The 12,865-nt window shown below is 49.5% G+C and overlaps 1 protein-coding gene across 1 annotated transcript in view; it reads left to right on the plus strand.

The window, feature by feature from the left end:
• Positions 1–12,865, plus strand: part of LGR6 (leucine-rich repeat containing G protein-coupled receptor 6) — a 66,089-nt gene that overhangs the window by 10,547 nt on the left and 42,677 nt on the right. Inside the window, exon 3 of the mRNA XM_010023931.1 lies at positions 5,148–5,219. Coding sequence (XP_010022233.1) covers positions 5,148–5,219 — 72 coding nt within the window. The remainder of the gene's footprint in view (positions 1–5,147; positions 5,220–12,865) is intronic.

Here is a 12,865-nt window from a genome sequence, read left to right on the forward strand (position 1 = left end):
TGGGGCAGGGCAGGGCTGGGAGTGATTGGAAATGAACCCTCTGCCCATGTCCTCCTCCTGCATCTCCTGTGTAAAACTGGTCCATGGGCAGCAGAAATAGCCTCAGACGTCTTGGTGCGTGCAGGGGGTAGTCTGAGCCTTAAACACTCCGGCAGTCTCAGATCCCTGCTCCATCAGCTCCTCATTTTCCTCTAATTATTCTGTTGTACCCCACCATCCAGCCATCCTCAAGACCTCTCTTCACCTTCCCTGGTGATCTTCTCACCGCCTGCTCTGCATGGACACAGGCCAAGTGCAGGGACCACAGAGCACCACGAGCTTCCTCACTGATGCACTCAGAGCCAGTTCCCACGGGCTGCACAGTGCAAGGCTGCTGGGACCCCTCTGAGAGGAGCTGAGAGGTGTGAACCGTGCAGGTCCATGATCATCATCCCTGGTTCTTCCTCCATGCTTGTGAAAGGACAATCCCACAGGTGCTCTCTGCAGCCCACTGCAATGGGGAAGCTTAACCAGGTGGGCAGCTTCACAGGAGGACCAACACAGCTTCTGGGGCTCCTGGTCCTGCATATGGGTTTGCTTTTGTGGCCGAAGTGTGCTGGAGGTCCTGCAGCCCAGTGAAGAAAACTGAATTGCTTTATCCAAAAACAGTGAAAAGGATCAAGGGTCTGGTGATGACCTAATGGGATAATGAGTAAACTGAGGTTACTTAACCTGAAGGAGAAGTGAAAGAGGATGAACACAAACCTTTCAGGACAAGTAGCTGCTGCATTAAGGAAGGAAATACATGTTCCCCATGTCTGAAATAGGTTTTGGAGCAGAAGGCACCGGGGATATTCAGGACAGTTTATGTCTAAAACTGCGGATGCTCTGTCAAAGGTTGGCTGAGGGTTGACAGGTAACAGGCATGGCTGGAGCTGGGAATGGCTGCCCCAAACATGACCAGCTGAAGCCTGTAGGTATTCAGGAGCTGACTCACATCAGTATCAGAGATCTTACCTCTGGTGACAGGGGTGTCCCCCACGGAGACAGGTTGGGGATGGCAACAGGTTTCATGACTTGATTTTAATGTGCTAATTGCAATCACGTGCATGTCCACGAGTAAACACTCACATTCATCTTGGGGTGTCAGGGGGCCTGGTGCTTTCCCAGTCTTTCCAGAGAATCAGTTTATGTTTTAGAAAGGATGGGAAACACCCTGGGATTTCCTCCACAAACCTGCCTGTGCAGATGGTCCTCTCCCTGCCCTCGCAGTGAATCCCAGAGCTACTGGAAGCAGGACGAGATTCTTGGCTCTGCCTCCTCCAGCTGCTTCACTGCACAAAAACCACCTGGAAAGTGGCCATGAAGATAGGCCTGTGCAGAAACCATGCAGGAGTGCACCCGGGGAGGCAGGTGTGTGGAGATGTGAAAGAGAGCAAGCGAGGAGCCAGGCTGCCCCATTGCCGACACAGGGAGTACGCTGAGATCTTCATGCACCGAGCCTTGAGCGAGCCAAAGGCGAGGTGAGATGTGGCCTCCTCAGCTCCCCTCAAATGAGTGCAGGCTGGAAGCAGGGGTAGCTGGTGCTCTGAGGTCTTCTCAGCCGATGGGAACATCCCTTTGCAAAGAGACATTGTAAGTGCACCTCTCGCAGGGGCTCTGGCCAACCCACACCTTCCCTGCAGAGGTTGATGCTCTTGGGTCCATGCTTCAGAAGATCATTAGAAACCAGATCCATAGGCTGGTTTGTCTCCTCTGACAAGGTCCTTCTCTTACAAAATTAACTCTTTAGTCCATGCTTTTCCAGCCTTGGAGCTTTCCAGGGTAGCAGAATATGCCACCTTATCCGAGTCTCTGGAAAACTGGAAAGTTGCCTGTCCTTCCAGACCTGCTCTTGAGTTGCCTGAATACCCCTCACCTCCGAGTGCCCTGAATGGAGCTCCATCTGCCAGGAAGCATCCATCCCAGCTGGCAATGTGGTTAAGCTTGTGCTGCCACAACTTCACACCACATCCCACCCTTGCACATGCATCCCTCATCAAATGCTCTCTGCAGCACAAGCAGGATTGCCAGGACTCCTACTTTCCTGGCTGAACATGCAGCAGCAGCACTTACTAGCCAAGAAGGAATCCCACACCAAACTCTGCAGGGAAAGTCTCCAAGTACAACCACAACCTGAGCCTGCCTCACCCCAAAATATGGAGGGCAAAATGCCTGGGTGCATCCTTTTGGCCGCAGACCCTGCACCCACAGCAGCTGGCTGGGGTGGCCCACGCTGTTGCTCCATTCCTCAAGGAGCCAGTGAGAGCACCCAGACCCAGCGGTGCCCACAGCTGCCTGCACCAGCGTGTGACTCAGTGCTGCCTGCAGCCGCTCCCATCCACACACTGTCCCGGTGCTGTCCACAGCTGGTCTCCATCCAGCTCCTGTTGGCTGGAGTGAGCCCGGCACGATGGCCTTGCTCTGCACATGACACGTTTCCTGGCCGGATGGACCCTACCCAATGGCCACCCGCACTGGTCCCTCTTTCTCTTCCCACCTTGAGCTGCAATCGCAGCATCTCCTGTGGTCCAGGGCAAGCACTGTCTAGCCTGGCTTGTTGAGCACACATCAAAAAACATCGCCAAAAAAGCCATGTTGCCTCGGGACGGCAGGTCTGCAGGTGGCTTGGGACACTTCAGGAGTCCCCAGAGAGACCTGACGTCTACCTGTGCAGAACAGAAACACCTTTGAAACAAAGGGAATGGTGTGGCATATCCAAGAGGCGCTCCCATGGGGAGGGAAGAGAAACGTGCAGAAGTTGGAATGTCTTTAATCCCCGTGCACAAGCTCCAGGCACAGTTGCCTCAAGCGATAACAGCCCTTTGACTGTGCTGGCTGAGTCACTTCAGCCTCCCAAGATGGGGACATTTTATCATGCACAGGCCTGTACTTCTGAGGGCTGTAAGTCTGCTAACACTGTCTTGTGCAAGGATCCTGGTGTGATGGGACCCGATCCCAGCATTTTTCTGGTCTTCTGGGGATGGTCTCTGCCAACAAACAATCCTCCTACTTCTGAAAATAAAACATGACCTCTGAAGAGTTGTGATTTATGCTGGTTCCATTCAGGCTGCTGTGGATAGCAGGTTGTGCATCCCTGTCTGCAAGTGTCTGCAAGCTCCACTATGGTCACCTCAACAGTGTCAGCCAAAGGCGACTCCACTATCCAGACCCACTTTCGAGCACTTGCTGGCCTGAGAGGTCCTTGCTCACCATACTCATCAATGTCCTCAGCTTGCCCAGGTGGTCTGGCCCTGCCTTTGATAGTGGCTTATCAACCAGCACAGTCCTGTAGGACTTTACTCATTGATACAGCTGCTTGAAGACAGAAAAATGCACTCAGCAGTTGAAAGACTGCACCAACCAGGGTGGTCACAGAGCTCAGTAGACAGTGACGTTGCTCCATGAGCACAAGACATCCAGCTGTGGATAAGGGTGTCTCCAGGCTCCTGTGAAGCAGCAGCCTGCAGTAGGAAAGCTAACAAAGTCCAGGAATTTTGTTTGAATTGGAGCCAGGAGCTGATGGAGAGGGAGGAGCAAAGACAGATGCTGAAGAAGAAGGCTGAGGCCAGTGTGATGCCATCATCTGGATGGCATCCCTTCCGTCCAGCGTATCAACCAAACCACACAGCTTGGTGTCATCACAAACTTGCTGAGGGTGCATCAATCCCACTGCCCATGTCACCGACTAAGATCTTGAAAAGGATCGGTCCCAACATTGACCCCTGAGGGACACCACTCGTTACCCATCTCCAGCTGGACATGGAGCCATTGACCACAACTCTTCATGTGTGGCCATCCAGCCAGTTCTTTATCCAAGCGATCCATCCATCAAATTGGTGTCTCTCCAGTTTAGAGACAAGGATGTCGTGTGGGACAGTGTCAAATGCTTTGCACAAGTCCAGGTAGATGACTCCAACTGCTCTGCCCCATTCATCAGTTCCATAACCCCATCATAGAAGGCCACCAAATTGGAAAGATTTCCCCTTAGTGAAGCCACGTTGGCTGTCACCAACCACCTCACTGTTTTTCATATGCCTTACCATGCTCTCCATACCATTTGTCTGTGCCAAACTGGCTTCATTTTGGAACCAGCCCATGCTGCTGGTGGTCTGGAAAGTCTCTCAGTCTGTGTTACTGGTTGGAGAAGGGACTTGTAATAGATGGGAGGCAGCAGGATCCAGCAGAAGTATGACAGTGGGTTTTGCTTTAATATTGACTCCAGATACTTCCCCTGACCAGCTCTAAGCACTGAGCTCAGATTTCATAGAGCCACTGAGCTCCAGCATGTCCCACCAAAACCCCAACAGCAGTTCCTAACGACCCACTCTATTCAGCTGTGCATCTTCTTGATTTTGAACAGACCTGAATTGTTGAACTTCTCCACGGGGCTGCAGGACACAGTGTCTTACCCCTCCAGCACGTCTCAGCTGCAGAGACAAACCCATATGCAGGACTAGGAGCCCCAGAAGTTGTGTTGGTCTTTGTATAAAGTTGTCCACCTTGATGAGCTTCCCGTGGTGCTTCTCCATGCCCTGTGCTCACTTTTCTTTCTGAGAAGTTCTCCTGGGTTCTGCCCATTCAGCCCAATGGCTCCAGACACCCGCTCCTCTGAAGCTTCTTGGCTGGTTTGGATTTTTCCACACCAGCTCCAGTTACTTCTTCAAGTTGTGCTAATGCTCCAAAGCCCCTTAGCAAACCGCTATGGAGTGGCTCCTCACCCATTGTGTTTGCAGCTGAATAAAAACCTGCCCACAGGCTAGTTTCCATAGACCCTGCAGAGGTAACCACCACTGGCACACACTGGGAGATTAATCTGTTATACAAGTATTAATATGGACAACTCAGCTGGAAGCACTGGTAGGACTCGAGACTAACAGTGTGCAGTGGAAAGGCCCCCTTATGGTCACATCCTTCCCTCACCAAGCTCACCCCTGGTACCCTGTGCTGCAGGATCCCAGGCCAGCAGCCTTAAGCTTGCCTAAGAGCCCTGAGTGACCAAGGGGGTGTTTTCCAGTCCCTCCAGCTTTCCAACAGGAGTCCAGAACAGCTTCAGAAACAATCAGTGACATCCTCCATATTGTCTCAGGCTTTTTTTTTCAACCAAGTTTTCTTTTTTCTAATTATAGGATGCTGCAGAACAATCAGATGAGTTGCATCCCTGCAGAGGCACTGAGAGATCTTCCAAACCTCCAATCTCTGTAAGTCATTAAAAATCACTGCTGTGAACTGCACAGTCCCTTGGGGCCCCCAGGGCTTCCCAGCACTTGAATCATTCCTTTGTCAAGGATGTTCTGTCCCTTCTTCCTTTTCTTTCCCAATTAAAGAAAAGATTACTGTCACTTAGCTTAGAAGGGAGAGGAGGGCAGATTTCAAGGAAGGAACATTGTCTTGGTAAAGGATGTTGAAATTACAGCCCCCCATGTGTGTGTTGTGATGAAAAGGCCACCAGCACCAGTGCTTATTTCAAGGAATGCTGGAAAATATCCACCCAGAAGGGGCTCTGTCCTCTCTGCTGTGGACCACAGTGGCAAAAGGACCTGCCAGGGAGCACAGAGGACACTCGGATGTGTCAATATGCAAGATGAGCTGTTTTACCCAGATAGAGGGTACCTATGGCACGGTAGAAATGCTCTAAAATGCTTTTCCTTTAAAATAACTATATCCACAACAGGTTTGTCCTATTGTATTCGCTAAAAATCACCCATCACTGAAGTAACTGCAGTTTTCCTGAGTCAGGACACACTCGCAGTCAGATCCTGGTAGTGCCACTGAATTTAGGGGTGGTCTGTTTGGTAATTACCCAGCTTGTGTAATCAGCACCACCAAAGCTTGTCAGAGCATTCTGAATTGGGCTGAACCACTGTGAACAGCAGTGGCACAGGGTGGACAGTCACTATGTCTTAAGGCAGATACAGAGCTAAGATGCTCTGCTTGGTTTCCATTGGTGCTGCCATGACTTCTCCAAATGTAGTTACTAACCTCGGGCCAAGAGCCTCCAGGTCTGCATTAGAGGGATTCTTTTTCTTCCTTCTTTTTCAACTGAGTCATTTTCCACAAGTTTATGAGACTCTTGTGTATTCACTGCCAAAAATGTAGCCAGCCTGGAACACCTATAGGTCACCTACAGCGTGGTTTCCAGGCATTACTGGTCAGACTATCTGAGACCCAGTGTACTCGTGTTGCTCAGAGACTACTTTATTCCGCTCAGAAAGGGGAAGAGCCTTTATAGCACATCATGACAGTTGATGAATTACCATCCTTGTGTGGCACTTCGCATGTGCTGCCAACTTGCAAAGCAGAGAGTTAATATTCCACAAAGCAGGCAGGAGAGCTGAAAAGGGGGGTGCAAATGGGAGCAGGCATGAGTGGAACAGAGAGCTGTACTAGACAGAACGGGATTGTGCACTGCTTATTTTCTTGCTCTTTCGGATATTTGCATTTGATGTCCCCATTCGTCATTCTGGGATTTGGGCAGGATTTGAAGGGAAAGTATGTATCTCTTATGGACAAGCTGGCACAGGAGGGGAAAAACAGGCTTCTCAATATACAAGCCTTTCCTCAGGTTTATGATGGAAGCAGCCAACTAAGTGGAAGATGAGAACAATAGTTTTGAGCATAGCTCTACCAGTAGGACTTACCAGGCAGCTCAAGGGATGAAGTGGCCAAACAAGTGAGCAGCAGCTCTCCATTAACATGGCCTAGGTCCTGCTTTCACATCTGACACTAGAAGACCAGAAGCAAGGAAGGAGAAACACTGGGTAGGTGTCACAAAGACCAGGCTTACACTGCTCTCCTGTGGGCCTCCCCCCACTCTTCCCTTCTGATCTGGTTAACATGAGGATCTGTCTTCAGGGAAGGAACCTCCTCTTAAAGGTGCGCAGGATTTTCCATGATGTCACCCACAAAAGACGTTCTTGTGCAGGAACCAGCAATGGGAGGACACTAAATTTAACTAACCGAGATGAGGCAAGACTTGCTCTCTAAGTAATTGAAGTTACTAAAGTCCCAGTTGTTCACAGGACAGCATGCCTAAAAACCTGGCTTTAGATTCAGGCAAGTTTAGGTGAGATTGGAGGGACAGGGATGCTCTCCAAGAGGATGTTCCCATTGCCCCATACCTTTTCTGAGTAAGATGCAGGACTGAGTTGTGGCAAATACTATTTCAAGCACACGAGCAGGGTTTCCTCCTGCAAACACTAACACAAGTGCTGGGAAGACTGTAAACTGGGCAGAGGTTTTCACTCATCAACTTCACTCTGTGCCAAGGGCATTCGTGGGTCAAGGACACCCATTCCCTGTCTCTTCATGTGCTGACCCAAAGCTTGGCTGCTCCAGGCTGGTTTACTGCACACCACCGAGTATCACTTATCAGGGACCTGATGTGCTCTGGGCCACTCCTCTTCCAGAGGGAGGCATCCACTTATAGGGGCTGAGCATTTCCCGACCAGGGATGCTCATGATTCACTCTGCCCCATGGATGCCAGCTGGCCTGAGGAGGCAAGTGTCAAATCCACCCAAATACCCCCATCCACATCAGACGTACCCATCCTTATAAACACCCCTCATCTCAGGTCCTCTGAAGCTGCAGCCTTGCCCGTGGGGCGAGAATCAGACCTGCCTTGCTCCCTGTCAGCTACAGGATGTGGAGGCATCACTGCCTGGAACCCGAGCTGTCAGGAAGGAGACCTTGGCAGCAATCACTAAACGAATACAAAGAGGAATTTGGATTTCAAAAGAAGAGAATACAACACTGGAGTCTGAGCTTCCTACCAGCCGTGAGGGAGCTGCTTCCCAGCAGGCTTCTTTATCTGGGAAGCATGTTGGGAAGCCTGGTGGGGAGGATTAGAGAGAACATGCACACCTGATGGCAATGCTCTGAGCCCTGCTACGGGTGCCAAGGCTTTACGTAATGCTCTGATCTAGCTGTGATCCCCTGGCAGAGTATCTGGTTGCCAGTGGTTTATAGGTGCAGTAACAACATACCATGTGTATTCTGGAAGAGTCGTGTGTCAGTCTAATTAACGACTTTGTGGTTAGTGAGCACTTACCTAAAGCAGATGGGCACTGTGTCTGTTCCTCTGCCAGGCAGAAGGAGTCCAAGGTATTTCAAAGTGAGCAGGTGTTATAAATTATAATTACCAGGCTTGCAGAGAAAGCAAAGAGAAAAGAAATCTGATGGATTAAGAGATCAAGATAAACTCTTGGGGTTTCTTTCTCAGATACTTATGGAAAGTGATGAGAATGGCTGGCTCTTTCTGCAGCTTCTCGCACTTCGGGAAGGTGCTTAGCGTGTGTCTGGCTCATCTGGGTGGGTGTTGTCTACAGCACTTTGGAAGGGGAAGGGGGACTGGTGCCAGCCAGAAGAGCATCAGAGCTTTTTCCAGCATGGGTGGCTATATGGTGGCCTCAGGACACACCTCAGACAGTGTGGCTGATCCAGCTGCTGTTCCATCTGTATATGCTTGCAGTGGTGATGCCTGGAGAAGAAAAGACTCTGGGGAGAGCTTATAACAGTCTTCCGATACCTAAAGGGGGCCTACGAGAAATCTGGAGAGGGACATTTTACAAAGGAATGTAGTGGGACAAGATGGAATGGCTTCAAGGTGACAGAGTGGAGGTTTTGATTAGATATTAGGAAAATATTCTTCACTATGGGAGTGGTGGGACACTGGCACAGGGTGCCCAGAGAAGCTGTGGCTGCCCCATCCCTGGCAGTGTTCAAGGCCAGGTTGGACACAGGGGCTTGGAGCAACCTGCTCTAGTGGAAGGTGTCCCTGCCCGTGGCAGGGGGTTGGAGCTGGAGGAGCTTTGAGGTCCCTTCTAGCCCAAACCAGTCTGTGGGTCTGTGATGGACCTATACCCAGTAGGTCCCATTCTCTAGGATCCTATCCTTGCTCTCATGTTAGTTCTCCTTTTTCCCTCACACTCTTGGTTCACCATATCCATCATCCATCTGAAACGTTTCCAGGTTCATCTGCCACTCTGCCACAAATCTGTTGCTCCCAGCAGAAACCAGCCACAGTCCAGTCCCACCAGCACTGGTCCTGCTAACAACACCTTTCCATTCCACATGGGAAAGTATGACAGCAGGGTCTGTCCTCTTTACATCTGTCCTGCAGAAGGATTTGATGTCTTCATAAGCTGATGGGATGCAACGTGGAGGACAAACAGTGTCATACACATTGGTTTTAAGAATATTGCAAGCACTTTCATGTTTTCTACAAATATCATTTCCCATCGTATTCTGATTTCACTCCAGGTTTACTTGACTCGTAATCTCTTAATGATAAATCAACCTGATGTACATTCCCTGCATACAGGTTACTTTTGCCTCTAAATTAATCCAGTTCCTCCAACCCATTGGTTTGCCACTTCTGTGATATCTTAAGCAGGAACCTTTTGGACTCTCATGGAAATGCAATAAAATCCCCTGTCCCTCAAGGCAGGTAATTATTTTTATACATATGGCCAGAGATTAAAATGCAAAGAATGAATTACAGCAATTCAAGAACATATGGACTTTGATGCAGACAAAGGCGGAAAGCTCTTCCCACCTGATCAGATTCTCACAAGCACATAAATTCTTATGACAGAAGGAAGAAAAGTATTACTTTGGAATCAGCATGGCCTGAAGAGCTCAGTCTATTCATTCCTTGTTTCACTTCTTTGATCTGTTTGAGATTTGACAGTTTGCTGTTAACAGCAATATTCTTCTCTATAAATCCCACGTGATGCAGTGAGGTTTAAGAAAGGTGGTGTTTCCACTGGGTGTTTAGAAGAGAAAAGACATGGGAAAAAACAAACAAAAACCAGAAATCCATGAAGTTAATATAACATTTCAGTGACTTACAATCTCTTGGCATAGAAGTTGTCTTGTGGCAAGACCACCTCAGTCCTGTAACATGATTTATGGGCTACAGGGTCTTTCTGGAGCACAGTGAAGAGGAGGTCAGGGAAGGGGAGTGAGGCAGTTCTTAATGGCACTACCTATCTGAAAATAGACAGAAACAAAGCAGCTCCAAGTACTTGGTGATTAGCATTGCCGAGGGCACAGAACCTTGAATTCCACCTGTTACAGACCACCACGCAGCAGAAAGCATGTCTGTGGCAGGAAAGAGAGCCCGGAATGAGTGCTAAAGAAGTTCCTTCCACTCTAGAGGACGCTTGCTGTTTAAACCTTCCTGCTCCACATCTGAAATCCCCTCTTTTCCCTCAGGCATCTCTTCTCAGCAGCCAGCTCTGGACAGGAGCACAACCAAGCTAGTGGAGTTTTGTCCCCATTCTTATTTCTAGAAGTCTGGTCTCCATTTTGGCATTTCAAGTGTTTAACGGAATCTCTACAAAGAAGGAAGTCTAGGAATGGCCACATCCAAGTGAGCACTGCAGACAGGTGTGCCACACATCTGGATGTACTGCAGGTAGCTTTCATTCAGTGATGTAGCCCTGGTGCAGTGAGTCCTTGCTGAAGTTTGGTTGCTCTTAGTATTCCTCACTGGCTGTATGGAAGCAGGAGCCTCTCTGGCACCACGAGCTGTAGTTCTTCCTCCCATCAGCAAATCCACTTGGTAGAAAGTGCATCTTTTATAGGGGCAAAAATGGTGGCTTGGTCACTGTGCTCTTGGTAGGACCCAACAAGCAGCTTCACTGCCTCCCTTTTGCAGCCCTCAAAGAACAGCAGTGGGATCAGCCACGCTGGCCTTTGGCATTACAACAGAGCAGCCTGGGCCAGTTTTGTAGTTGGGAAGTTGAGTGGCTGGGACCAGGAGGCTGATATCTTCATGCCTCTGCTATGACTGGAGTGCTCGATCCTTCCTCATGGTGGAAGATCCTAAGATACCACCAGGAAGGAAATCAGATTCTTCTAAGTCATCCTCCATGGCCTCACTACACAACCTTCCTTCCCTTCAAGTAAGCTTATGCTGTGCCCACGCCTCCCTCAGGCAGCCCAGGTGGATTTGTCTCCTCTGACCGTAGCTGTCTAGATATTACTCATCTCAGCTAGTCAGCAGTGGAAAATTATCAGCATCTCCAGAGGATGAATCATCCCTGTTATCTCAGAGCCCTGTCTGGAGGCATGAATCAATCTCTGGAGGACTCCGGTTTTCTCTTCTGGCTATGGAAAGACCCTATAATTGGTTTCAACTTCTGTGTGAATAAGGCTGGGTGAGATGTGTTTTTTCTTGCCCCTGGAGAGCAAAAATTAAATGTCCCTCTCCTCATCCCCCACTTGTATCTGGCAAAAACAGACCACCAAGCAACAAACATCGTCAGAGCATGGGTACCAAAGCAGAGCTGAGCATCTCTCTGATTCTATTGCGTGCCTCACCTGTGTAGAGGTGTGTACAAAGCAGCAGTTTCATCTCTTCATAGACTTTAAAATTCTTCTCTGGAAAGTGCCTCTTATTCCTCTCTTGACACTTCATTTTCTAACTTTCCCATTCACAGAGCTTGTGGCTGGCACCACTTGAAAGGGGGTGATGATGAGTGACACCCTTGCCGTGCCCCAGCACCTCTAGAATTGACTGGTTGTGCTCCCAAGGGAAGAGGTCACAGCACAGGCTGTGTGGCCTGAGCTGTATTTGTCTAGCAGCTGGGCAGAGGTTCTACCTCCATAGCTGTGCCCAGCGTAGTGTAGTCACCTCCAAACTTTTCTATATCGACTACTAACAACCCAGGGTGGCAACCAGGAGCTCCACATGGATAAACATTCAAGAGGTCATTCACATCAGTCTGAAGCTGGTGGTCGCTTCTCTATCTATATTGTTCCTACCTTTCTCTGGCCACTCTGTGACGAGTGTAGTACCCACCTTCCACCAAGCAAGCATCACTCAGAAGAGACTCTGACAAACAGAAACTTCATTCCACCTTCATACCCCTCTCATATGCACTGTCAGTTCCCACCTCGGGCCTTAATAGCTGCCAGGAAAAGGCCCATGTTATCCTGACTGCCCTCCCAGCACCTAGAACATTTTAGGCACTAAAGAAACAATAATCACAGCTCACATCCACAATCCACACATACACGCTCTTGCCTATGAGTCATATAGTAAGTTCCAATGTGGTTTCCATTGACCTTTATTATGGGGACTCATGAACCTTAACTCACTCACCTATACACATGAGTATCTAGGGCATGCTGCGTTTCCCTAGTGATGACTCAATAGAGAAGGTGGACAATGGGCCCCAGATGTTCCCTACAGTAGATATAGGCACATAGCGGGGAAGATGGGTTCCAGATGTTACATACAGTAGATGTGTCAGTGCACAAGGAAGATGGGTCACAGATGTTACATGCATTGAATGTGTAAGCATTCCTGGTGAACCACAGAGAAGCTTCAGGTGAACTCGAGAGAGGAGGCAAGCAAGAAACGAGCATTGGACAGTCACAGGGGATCCTATGGATGTTCACCCAAACACACCACAGTACAGTCCAGCACCTCAACAGGAGGAAGAGCCACCCAAGTGCCCATCAGAACAAAATAACCAGTGGCTTAGCAATGACTGCTTGAGTCAAGCACCACAGACTGGACGTTTGGATCCCGTGTCAGCTCCTGAGTGGAAAGTGGATGGAGCAAGGCAGACGTGAACCCAGCTGTGACACCCTGAGGGTCCCCACTGCCAGACAGGGACCTTGTGATTCACCTGATCTGGACCTGGTCCCTGTGCATTCAAGATGCAAACTGGCTCTTTTGTCCCAGTACGTGCTTGGCCCTGAGGACCTGGTGGGGCACTGTGACCTGTTCAGAGCCCCTCTCCTTCTGGTCCAAAGAGCTGCTTTTTCCTTCTCTTTTCCAGACAGTTTGTATGCTCGACAAGCACTCTGTTTCCCAGTGTGCAGGACCCA

Source organism: Nestor notabilis, unplaced genomic scaffold, assembly GCF_000696875.1.
Source record: "Nestor notabilis isolate BGI_N333 unplaced genomic scaffold, ASM69687v1 scaffold5981, whole genome shotgun sequence".
In the NCBI taxonomy this organism is placed as follows: domain Eukaryota; kingdom Metazoa; phylum Chordata; class Aves; order Psittaciformes; family Psittacidae; genus Nestor; species Nestor notabilis.